At 48.9% G+C, this 12,411-nt stretch overlaps 1 protein-coding gene across 1 annotated transcript in view; it reads right to left on the reverse strand.

The window, feature by feature from the left end:
- PLEKHD1 (pleckstrin homology and coiled-coil domain containing D1) overlaps nt 1-12,411 on the reverse strand; it is a 38,079-nt gene that overhangs the window by 14,520 nt on the left and 11,148 nt on the right. Inside the window, exons 2-6 of the mRNA XM_074393074.1 lie at nt 7,237-7,330; nt 6,777-6,866; nt 6,487-6,563; nt 5,606-5,697; nt 4,573-4,625 (exon numbers count right to left, since the gene is read on the reverse strand). Of these exons, the coding sequence (XP_074249175.1) occupies nt 4,573-4,625; nt 5,606-5,697; nt 6,487-6,563; nt 6,777-6,866; nt 7,237-7,330 (406 nt within the window). The remainder of the gene's footprint in view (nt 1-4,572; nt 4,626-5,605; nt 5,698-6,486; nt 6,564-6,776; nt 6,867-7,236; nt 7,331-12,411) is intronic.

Raw genomic sequence — 12,411 nt, forward strand, 5'->3', positions numbered from 1 at the left:
TGAAGCAAGACCCTATCTCAAAACAAACAAACAAACAAACCCACAAACATGTGGAGGACAAAAATAAGAACAAAGAATAAGCACAGCAAATGAAAAACAGTAACAAATATGGTAAATACTAATGCAACTATATCAATAGCCACTTTAAATGTCAATGGTCTAAATACAGTAATTAAAAGACTGAGATTGTCAGAGTGGACCAAAAACCAAGACCCAGCTATATACTGCTTGCGAGGAACCCACTTTGAATATAAAGACAGATATAGACTAAAAGGGATGGAGAAAGATATATCATGGTAATACTAATCAAAAAAAAGCAAAAGTAGTTGTACTAATTTCAGACAGAGCAGACTTCAGAGCAAGGAAAGTTGTTAGGGATTAAGTGGAGCATCACATAATGATAAAAGGGTCAATACTCCCAGAATACATAACAATTTGTAATGTGCATTTGCCGAACAACAGAACAACAAAATACATGAAGCAAAGACCTGATAGAACTGCAAGGAAGAAATAGATGAATCCACCATTATAGATGGAAACATTGACACCTGTCTATCAGAAACTGACAGATCTAGAAGGCAGAAAAAACAGTAAGGACGTAGTTGAATTCAACAGTCCCATTAATCAACTGGATATAACTGACACCTGTATGAACTGAATTTTGGCATTCCCTCAAAATTCCTACGTTGAAGCCCCAGCCCTCAGTGTGGTAGTATTTGGACACAGGACCTTCATGAGACAATTAGTGTTAGGTGAAATCATAGGGATGAGACCCTCATGATGGGATTAGTGCCCTTATGAGAAAAAGACATCAGAGAGCTTGCTGTTTCTCTCCATGCATGCTCGAGAAGAGGGTATTTGAACACACAGTGAGATGGCAGCTGCCTACAAGCCAACAGAAGCCTCAGAATGAGGCCTGCCTTGTTGGCCTTTGGTCTAGGAATTTCTGGTCTGCAGAACTGTGAGAAATAAATTTCTATTGTTTAAGCCACTCAGTCTGCTGCGTTTTGCTATGGCAGATCAAGACTAAGAGATGTATGAACTATTTCACCCAACAACAGCAGATTCTACATAATTTTCAAGCTCATTTGGAACAACTGCCAAAATAGACCACTTTCTGGGCCATAAAACACACCTTAACACATTTTTAAATTTACTTTTTAATCTTTAATTTTTTTAGAGACAAGGTCTTGCTCTGTCACCCAGGCTGAAGTGCAGTGGTACAATCATAGCTCACTGCAACTCCTGGGTTCAAGTGATCCTCCTGCCTCAGTCTCCTGAGTACCTAGGACTACATAAGCCTGGTGAATTTTTTTTCTTTTTTCTTTCTCTCTCTCTCTCCCTTTTTTTTTCTTTTTGGTAGAGTCTGGGCCTTGCTGTGTTGCTCATGCTTGCCACAAACTCTTGGCCTCAGCAATCCTCCTGCCATGGCTTCCCAAAGTGCTGGGAGCACAGGCATGTGCCACTGTGCCCGGAAAACAAATATGAAAGAATAGAAATCATATAATGTCTCCCCCTAAACCACAGTGGAATTGTGCTAGAAATCAACAACAGAAAGTTAGCTAGAAAATCCACAAAATACTTGAAGATTAAAAAACGTCTGTTATTTCTAAATAACAAATGTGTCAAAGAAAAAATATCAAGAGAAATCTAAAATCATTTTGAACTAAATGAAAGTAAAAATACAACCCACCAAAATTTGTTGAAGTAACAAAAGCAGTGCTTTGAGAGAAATGTATAACATCAAATTAATATATTAGAAAATAAGAAATATCTAAAATCAATAATCTAAGCTTCCACATTAGGAAAGTAGAAAAAAAAAAAGAGAGAAAATTAAATCAAAGGTAAGAAAAAAAAAGAGAGCAGAAATCAATGAAACTGAAAACAGTAAATCAACAGAGAAAATCAATAAAATCAAAAGCCAGTTCTTTGAAAAGATAAATAAAATTCATAAGACTCTAGTCAGGCTAAGTAAAAAGAAAGAAGACATAAATTGTTAATATCAGAAATGAAAGCAGGGAAGAGGGGACATAACAGCTACCACAGACATTAAAAGGATAATAAAGAGCTATGGTGAATAACTCCATGCCAACAAATTTGATAACTCAGATGAAATGGATCAACTCCTTGAAAGACACAATCTATCAAAACTTACACAAAAAGAAATAGACATTTTGAATAGGCTTATATTTATTAAATAAATTGAATCAATAATTAATAACCTTCCAAAACAAAAAGCACTAAGCCCAGATGGGCTTACTGATGAATCCTACCAGGAGAATTCTGCAGGAGACAGGTAGACCCATCCTATGCATGAGAAAGTTAAGGAAGAAGAAACTTTGACCGAATAACTCAGTGGCAAAGAATAGAACCTGAGCTCTATTCCAGATCTAGAGCATGCAGCTGACAAAAAATGAGAACTGAGGCAGAGTTCTGTTCCTGCCCAGAACAGCCTTCATGGTGGGTACCAGCTGGGCCTGAATCTCATTCACATTTTATACCAGAAAGCCAGGAATTCACAGCTGACAGGCCTCCCTCCTTCATTGTACTGTGGCATTAAGGGAGCCCTGTGTGCAGTGGGTCTCCGCTGTCCTAATTTCCTGGCTAAAGACCTAGATAGAGTGTCTAAATTTTCCTCCAGCCAACTGCTGCCCCAGATTTAGCCTCTCTGATGGATAAGTCTGTCTCTCTCCCTGCCAGTGGCTGTGTCTGTCACTCCATCCCATCCCTGGGCACCTGTTTTTAATTTGCTGACAATACCAAAGCCTCACTTAAAATGTATAGAATTATATGAAGAAAGTGCCAAAACCCTAACATAGGACCTAGAGGAGAGCCTGCAGACACAGAGGCCCACCTCTGGGTGGTGGAAGAAGACTCGGTACCATCATGATGCCAGTCCTCAAATCCATGTCATCCAAATACAAATCCCCAATCTTTTTTTTTTTTTCTCTTAAATCAACAAAATGATTCTGAAGTCCAGCTGGAAGGATAAATAAGCAAGAATAACCAATACAATTTTAGAAGAAGAAAAATGAAGGTAGATTGTCCTGTTGGATTAAAATCAAGATGTAAAGTTGCAAAAATCAATCCCATTCATTTCCTGATTCCTTCCACAAACATTTATCGAGAACTCATTTTGGGCCAGGAGTTGTGCCAGGCCCTCAGAATGTTTGGGGTGCAAAGGGGACATGCTATTTTTTGATGCCTGTTTCAGAGCCCAGGGAGGTGACTGGGAAAGGTGAGGACTTCCCAAGAGTCAAGTTGGAGGGTCTGAGCCAAGGGTGATAGCCCCAGCCCTGTGACTTGCCTGGGAGAGGACAAGGACAAGTGACTAGGCAAAGAGCAGTGGACTAAATCAGGCCCTCCCTGGGCAGGCGGCTCTGGCCAAGCCACTCTGCCACTTCAGGCCTCAGACCGTTCACTTGCAGGATGGCCTATATTAATAATATTATCATAATGCTAGCAAACATGGATATTCATTAAGCATGTACTATATGCCAAGCACTTTATATGTAACATCTCACCAAAGCCTCATAATATCCCTAAGATGGATTCTATTCATCCGTATTTTTCAGATAAGAATATTTAGAAAAGTTCAATAACTTGCCTGAGGTCACAAAGCTAGAAGTAGTCAAGGTCAAATGCAAATACAGGCAGCCTGGCTCCAAAATCCACAGTGCTACCCACTATCGTCCCCTGCCTTTCAGATGTGGTAATGACTCATCAGAACAGGCAAAGCCCAGGGCTTTTTTTTTTTTTTTTTTTGAGAAGGAGTCTCTGTCACCGAGGCTGGAGTGTGCAATGGTGTGATCTTGGTTCACTGCAACCTCTGCCTCGTGGGTTCAAGTTATTCTCCTGCCTCAGCCTCCTGAGTAGCTGGGATTACAGGTATGGGCCACCATGCCCAGCTTAATTTTGTATTTTTGGTAGAGACGGGGTTTCACCATTTTTGGCCAGGCTGGTCTTGAACTCCTGACCTCAGGTGACCCGCCCACCTCAGCCTCCGAAAGTGCTGAGATTACAGGTGTGAGCCACTGTGCCCAGCTTGCACTGAGAGTCTAAATGAAGAAGATGGCTTCGGTGGCTCCCCAGCTTCAGACAAGGCAAGAGTTTCCTTTACCCTCCTGGCTGCCTCAAGCCAGTGCTTAGCCTGCTCTGGACTTTTGACATTCAGAGAATGAACTTCTGAGGTCATCAAGTCTAATAACCCTCAGGGGCCAGATGCCCCTCTCTGGTTAACAGAGGGCGTTATGGCCTCCTGTGAACATCATTGACAAGCAGTTCATTACCTACTGACGCAGCTGATGACATTTTGGATGGCTCTTTCTCGAGAAGGTGATCACCCACCCTTTTCACTTTACTCCCAGGGGTTGGTAAGGAGAAAGACGCTTTTTACCAACAAGCTACGATAAGTCCCAAGCAAGCACTGTGATCCCACTTGGCCTCACCGCTCTTCCCCATCTGATGTTCCAGCAAGTCCTCTGTGCACTGAGCTCCCCTGCATCATTCCTTAATGCTAGAAACCCCAGTCATCACACCACAGCTGCTGAGTGCCCCTTGGTGTGAGCCTACCTCTCTCTGTTCCCTCTGAAGGCAGAGTTCTTCTGTCTCTTCCATCAGTTTGTCTGCCAAAACAAGCACACACACGTTCACAAAAGTGCTCTAAGGTTCTGAGGGAGTTGGTGCCTGAGGTGGTCACTGTCACCCCCAGCATCTCTCAAGAAAGGGTCCTGCCGCCCTGCCAGCCAGAGGGTGGTCTGGATCGTGGTGATGGAAGCTGCCACCCTCCTTCCCCATTATCCTCCTGCTTTTTCCATTCACAGGATTATGAGGGGCCTTATCTTTGGAAGTTCAAAGCGATCTCTGCATCCCCAGGGCAGCTGCATCTGGGCTAGTCCCACACCCACCTTCTACCCGCTCTAATGTCTGGCTAGCAGGGAAGGCAGAGTCCTGGGGCCGGGGAGGTTCTGGAGCAGGTATAGGGGAGCCAGTGCTGGGGCCTCAAGTGCCTAGGCAGGCAGAGGGGAGAGGGTCCCAGGCCGAGGGCAAAACCTCAGTTTCATCATCTTCTCTCAAACAGTGCACATTTACCAACCAGTCAAGGGCACAGGGGCCTGGAACTCCATGACAAGATTTAAAATGGTCTGGGGCAGGGATGCTGGGGACAAGCCAAACCCTGGGGACCCAGGACAGGATAACAACATCAACTCCACTTATGGAGCCCTTACTGCATGTCCGGCACAAACACTTACAGACATTTTCTCATTTAGCCCAATCCTCTAAAAGCTAGGGACTATTTTTAACTCAATTTTAAGGATGAGGAAATTGAGACTTAGAGAGGCCGAGCTGCCTGCAGATATACATAGCTGATAGACGGGTGACACGTGATGAAGCTGGGTCCAGAGACCAGGCGCTTAACCACCAGACACTCCTGCCTTCGGTCATGCTGGCCAATAGGACGCAGCTCTTCAGGTGCTAAACTGGTCTCCGTCCCCTCATAGCCCCACCTGAGAGACCATCACCCCTGCTGAGCCCTCTATCAAGCCCCTGGCCATAGCCCCTGGTCCCCAAGTGCCACCATTAGGGAACCACCCCTCCAGCCAACCTAAATACTCCTGCTTTTCCTTAGCTAACTGCAGCCCCTGGGCCTCCAGGCTTTTGATCATGGCTTCTCCCAGCTGGGCATTCTTCCAGGTCCTGGGGAGGGAGGGCAGATGGGAAAGAGGAGAGAAGAGGAAGAAACAGAAAATCATTAAAGCCGAAGGGTGGGGGGCAAAGAGAAGGCATACGTTTTATACTCGCCCACCCTTTCTCCTCCAGAATCTCAGCTTGCGTTCACTCTGGCACCCATGGCTCTGGGCATGCCACCAGCACGAATCGGTTACAATAGCTGGAAGCTGGCCCAGGCTGCAAAGTGGGCCACTGTGGGCTGAGCCAACAGCACTTTTAGAGCAGGGAAGAGATTGCTTCCCGGGTGGCTTTTTACCTTGCTGAATGTCTACCACCCAGGGCAAGGCCTGCCACAGAGCAGACGGTCAGTGTTGTTTGTTGAACTGAAAGCATGACCTAGCCTGACCAGGCAGGTGCCAGGGCAGTGGTTTATGTACAAATGGACTGGGTTGACTGAGCGTTTCCGTGATCTTGACCCCAATTTACAAAGCACCAGCTCTGGTCCTTGCTAGAATTAATTATGGGCCTAGGGAGGTGAGATGGGTGTCAGGAGGCATCAAATACACTTCCCAAGAGTTAGAGACAAGCACTGCCCACCCCTGCCACCTATAACTCTAGATACTTTCCAAGCTCACTCAGGGGACCCCTCACAGATGCTCTGAAACCTGGCCTGTCTCCTCTCACCTACCCTAGCCATCTCCCACAGCCCCGGCCCTGTGCCCACCATGGTCCCAACAGAGAGGCAAGGAGTTCAGGGGTAGCCCTGCCCACCCCTTCCTGGACCCACAGGTCACCTTCCTGGCTGTGAGGACTTACACCTTCCCAGACTCCTGCAGCATCTCCAGCCACTGGATCTGCTCAAACTCCGACTCAGCAGCAAGCAAGATGTTCCCCTGCCAGGAAGAGGAGTCATGGGTGTGCCTGAGAGGCAGCCACGCTGAGGGTGATGAAAGCCCAGCTCTGCCCTGTCACCACCCACCCCACATCCCTGGGTGCTGATGCCCATCTCCCAGGCCAGGCCTTGGCAGAGGCGGGTCTGTCCCAAGGGGGCCTGAGAGGCTGGTCTGTTCCTGCGGAGCCCAGGCTGAAAGAAGAGCTCTACTCACATGGAAGTCCTGGTGGGAGATCTTCATGGCATAGGGCATGCTGGGCTCTTCTTTGGCCTCCACCAGGCAGCCCCCCAAAGGGATGACACCCTGAGGAAGAACCAGAATAGGCAGCCCCCACCCCACCCAGTTTAGGTCACTCAGGGATTCTGGGGGTCCCTGGAAAAAGCCAGGTCCTGCCAAGTGCCCCAGGATGGAAGCTAGATCCTGGGGCCATGGGACAGAGGTCATAACTGCCTTTCAGAGAGGAGGAAGGGCTGGGGCAGGGGCTGGGGCACAGGAGCATGGGGGTCCAGCCCAGGACAGGGGCAAGGGGTCTTTTGCCCCCAGAGGATTTGCTCTCCAGACTCTCTGCTAAACCAGAGCAAGACAGCAGAGAGTCCCCGCCCCTCACAACATCCAAGCCCTGATGCCCACACTGGGCCCTCCCCTGCTGTGGCCCCAGGAGGGGCCGCCTCACCTTAGGATGTATATTGAAGTATTTATTGGTTTCAAAGCTCTTTTTTTCGCTCTCAGAGTAGTAAAGCAGAAAGCTCTCTTTGATGATGAAAAACCTATAGTGGTCATGGGGAAGGAAGGGCAACCAGGAGAGAAGGGGTGAGGCTTCTTAGGACAACAAGAGCACCCTTGGGGGCCCTGGATTCACATGGGAGCCCATGGGGACACCAGTTCAGACATCCTTACCAACTCAAGTTCCACATCCTCACAACGGCCTCAGCTGGCCGGTGACCTCCCCACAGGCAGCTTGACCCCTACACGGGGGGCAGCTGCAGCTGGGCCCCCACTACTGGCTTCCAGGCCCCCTCTGTCCTGCTGAAGCACCACCCTGGCTCCGCACAGCAGGACAGCTGTGGGCCTCCCCGCTGCGCACCTTCAGCGCCTTGAGTTCTCACCTCCAGTCACGGAGGGTCTCCTCTGGGAGGAGAAGGAAAGAAAGAAGATGCAAAATGCTAAGATGGGTCTTTGGCAAGTAACATGAAAGCTGGCAATCAAATGAGATTGGGATACCAGGCCAGCGAGGCCAGGTCTGCAGCCCCGAACAACCCAGTGTGACACTGGCATCCCCTTTGTCTCGGGCTGCTCCCCAGCCTCCTTCTGGGACTCAGGTCTAACTGAGGGGCTCTGTGACTTTGGTGCTTTTTGACTGTTGGGGAGGCCATGTCCTCAATGCCAACATGTGGAGCATTTGGACCTGCCCCAGGGGCTCTCCCAGGGCTCATGTTTGGAGCTATGATGAGCCACCAAGCACCCTCTAGGGGCAGGTCCAACTGGGACTCAAAGCCGGGAGGCTCAGTGACGCCCAGAGTGGCTGGCTTCTTCCTCCAGGGCCCCTGCTAATCAGTGCTGTTGTAGTGATGGCATGTGAGCAGAATGTGGTGGTGATTCTGAAAGGCCGTGTGAGTGTGTGTGTGTGTGTGTGTGTGTGTGTGTGTGTGCATGCACACATGTGAGAGTTTAACGTTTACATGCAGGGAGAGTTGAAGCCAGCTCAGACGGGCTCACAAGAGCCCACAACGTCAGTCTCTTCCCTGCTCTGCATTTGGTCACACGGTGTTGGTAGCTTGATAGTGGCCATGTTGGTAGTATGTATACCATGCAAGTCAAATCCTACGAAATTGCCTCAGCTCCCTCCTCCAAGAGCCTGTTGTTAAACATTTGCCAGCACACCACTGGTTGAATGGGCCCTCTTGTGAGGGGCTTAAAAACTTGCTAGTGAGGCTGGGTTCTGTGGTTCACACCTGTAATCAATCCCAGCACTTTGGGAGGGTGAGGCAGGTAGATCACTTGAGGTCAGGAGTTCGAGACCAGCCTGGTCAACATGGTGAAAGCCCATCTCTACTGAAAATACAGAAATGAGGTGGGCGTGTTGGTTTATGCCTGTGATCCCAAGTACTCAGGGGGCTGAGGCACGAGACTCACTTGAACCAGGATGTGGAACTTACAGTGAGCCAAGATAGCTCCACTGCACTTCAGCCTGGGCAACAAGAGTGAGACTCCATCTCAATAAAAGAGAGAGAGAGAGAAAGAAGGAAGGAAGGAGAAAGAGAGAAAGAAAGAAGGAAGGAAAGACAGAGAAAGAGAAAGAAAAAAAGAAAGAAAGAAGAAAGAAAGAAAGAAAGAAAGAAAAGAAAGAAAGAAAGAAAGAAAGAAAGAAAGAAAGAAAGAAAGAAAGAAAGAGGCAAGCTTGCTGGTGAGTGTGGTGACGGCTGTGAATCTCTGAAGGTAACCCCAGCCACATGATCTTTCCTAAGGCCCCCGCTGCTGGGTGAGGCAGGCCTGGGCGGCTGGAAGCTGCCATCTGAGGAAGGCGAAGCTCAGCTCTGTGCTTTGGTGTGAGCCTCATGCCAACCCATTTTCTTTTCTTTTTTAAAAATAGAAGGCTGGGTGCGGTGGCTCACACCTATAATCCCAGGACTTTGGGAGGCTGAGGTGAGTGGACCACTTGAGGTCAGGAGTTTGACACCAGCCTGGCTAACATGGTGAAATGCCATCTTTACTAAAAATACAAAAATCAGTTGGATGTGGTGGCTCGCATCTGTAATTCCAGCTACTGGGGAGGCTGAGGCAGAACTCTGAGGTTCAAGAAGGAGAATCTCTTGAACCCAGAAAGTGGAGGTTGCAGTGAACCAAGATCACGTCACTGCACTCCAACCTGGGCAATAGAGTGCGACTGTCTAATAAAATAAAATAAAATAGAAACAGGGCCTTTCTATGTTGCCCAGAATGGCCTCGAACTCTTGGCCTCAAGTGACCCTCCTGCCTCGGCCTCCCAAAATGCTGGGGTTACAGTCTGAGCCACCACACCCAGCCCCATTTTCTTTACCTGAACCTTCCCTCTCTGTCTGGCCATATAACAAACACAGCCCTGTGGACCCTGCTCAGGGTTGATACCCTACTAATGCCAACTCTCTCCTCAGGCCTTTCTTGCCCCAGTACAGAAAGAGCACGTGAATAAGGCCTGCTGCAAAACCTCGGTGACATTCCAGGCTGCCAGCACCTCTGCTCACCTCTCAGCTTTCCTGCCACATCTGCCGTTCAGCCTCTCTGCCCTCCAGGCAACTGCAGAGTTCACCGTCCCCTGCCTGCTATACTTGCGGGGTCCTGCAGGTGAAGATTGCGCGGCTCGGCCTGGCATGCCCTCCTTCTTACTCTTCAGCCAGGGCGACCCTTCTCACCCCAGTGACCTTCCCAGCCCACACTGATGTCTGGGCTTCTTCAGCACTTCCTAGCGGGGCCTGCACTTGGTACTTAGGCCCACTGCCCCATGCCATGTGTGCATCTCATCCCGACGGGGCATCAGGCTCCTGGAGGGCAGGTCCATCCCACTTCAGCCTTATGGGCCCAGGTAGGTGTCCCCTGGCTGTTCCACGGGAATTTCACAGAGTAGTTAAGAACATAGGCTTTGGCATCAGAGAGACCTGAAATTTTCCAGCTGGGGTTGGGGGTCCCTGGGCAAGTCAGCTTTCCTTTCTGAGCCTTAGTTTCTTTACCTGTAGGATGGGGACAATAACAACTACCTAATGTAGTTATTTTGAGGGTCAAATGAGATTGTGCTCATCACCCTGACAGTCTGCAGAGGACTCAGGACAGGGCTGCGTGATGTATTCCATGGTCTGAATACAATCACTGCAGGAGGCAGCACAGGACTGTCTCCAGGGCTACAGCCTCCTCTCAGTGGCTTTAGAAATACTGCTATGGACCCAGTATGTCTCCTCAACATTCATATGTTCAAGCCCTAACCCCACATATGACTGTATTTGGAGATAAGGTCTTTAGGATGTAATTAATGTTAACAAAGGTCATCAGGGTAGGGCCTTAGGCCAATAGGACTGTGGCCTTGATAAGAAGAGCTCTCTTTCACTCCTGTAATCCCAGCACTTTGGGAGGCTCAGGTGGGTGGATCACCAGGTCAAGAGATCGAGACCATCCTGGCCAACATGGTGAAACCCTGTCTCTACTAAAATACAGAAATTAGCTGGGCATGGTGGCACACACCTGTAGTCCCAGCTACTTGGGAGGCTGAGGCAGGAGAATTGCTTGAACCCGGGAGACAGAGGTTCAAGTGAGCCAAGATCGCACCACTGCACTGCAGCCTGGTGACAGAGCAAGACTCTAAGAAGAAGAAGGAGGAGGAGGAGGAGGAGGAGGAGGAGGAGGAGGAGAAGGAGGAGGAGGAGGAGGAGGAGGAGAAGGAGGAGGAGGAGGAGGAGGAGGTGGAGGAGGAGGAGGAGGTGGAGGAGGAGGAGGAGGAGGAGGAGGTGGTGGAGGAGGAGAAGGAGGAGCTCTTCTTCCTGGCTGGATGCAGTGGCTCACATCTGTAATCACGACACTTTAGGAAGCTGAAGCAGGAGGATTACTTGAGCCCAGGAGCTCAAGACCAGCCTGGGCAACATAGCAAGGCTTTGTCTCTACAAAAACAAAAACAACAACAACAACTTAGCTGGGCATGTTGGTACATGCCTGTAGTTCTAGCTATTCTGGAGGCTGAGTGAGAGGATCACTTGAGTCTAGGAGTTCAAGGCTGCAGTTTGCTGTGATGACACCACCACTGTACTCCAGGCGGGCCTCCAGCCTGGCTGGCAGACCAAGACTCTGTTGTAAAAATAAATAAATCAAATCTCTCTCACCCTCTTTTTCCTCTTGCTCCACCATTCGAGGACATATTGAGAAGGTGGCCATCTGCAAGCCAGGAACAGGAGCCCTCATCAGAACCTGAGCATGCTGGCAACTTGATCTGACTCTCAGCCTCCAGAACTGTGGCCAAATACACTGCCAGGGTTTAAGCCACCCAGTCTATGGCATTTAGTTATAGTAGCCCAAGCTGACTGAAACAAATAAATAGCTTCCTGCCTTCCTGCCACTTGCAGAGCCCCTCTCACTTAGGGCAAAGCACTGTGCCAGGGCTGGGGAGTGGGTAGGCAATCATTAGACACATGACAAGGAGGGCGCAGGGCTCTGGGGTCCATCGACCCCCCTCCTTCAAGCTGTGGCCTCAGGCAAACTCTCAACCTTACTAAGCCCCCTTTCTCTAAAAAATGGGGGTATGGAAACCATCTCTTAGGGCTGTTGAAAAGATTCCTCCATTGATTCAACAAATAAACTGGGTTGCCACTCTGTGCCATGCACTGCTCTAGGTGTTGGACAGACAAAAGTCCCTGTCTTCATGGAGCTCACACTACTTGCATGTAGTAGGTGTCAGAGGGTGAATGAATGAGACACAGGGATGTCATATGCCAGATGCTGATATAGGCTATGGAGGAAAATAAAGCAGGTTAAGGGGGATTGGGAGTGGGCACGGGACCATAGTAAAGAGGGTGTTCAGGGCGAGCCTCGTTAAGAAGATAATCTTTGAGGGGAAGAAAGGTGTTTCTGCCAGAGGAGCTGCATGTGCAAAGGCCCTGAGGCAGGAAGTGTGCCTAGCTCTCAGGGAACTGAGAGGCTGCAGCAGTGGGGCCAGCTTACAGAGGGCTCTATTATGGTAATGACAATAATGATCCAGCTAACATTTATTTAGTACTTACCACAACCCACACCTCATTCCGAGCAGTTACTGCTGTTAATGCACTTAACACCACTCACAATGATGCCATGAGAGAAATGTTCCCTGCATTTTATGTGAGCAGAAATGAAGCAG

Source organism: Saimiri boliviensis, chromosome 2 (genome assembly GCF_048565385.1).
Source record: "Saimiri boliviensis isolate mSaiBol1 chromosome 2, mSaiBol1.pri, whole genome shotgun sequence".
In the NCBI taxonomy this organism is placed as follows: domain Eukaryota; kingdom Metazoa; phylum Chordata; class Mammalia; order Primates; family Cebidae; genus Saimiri; species Saimiri boliviensis.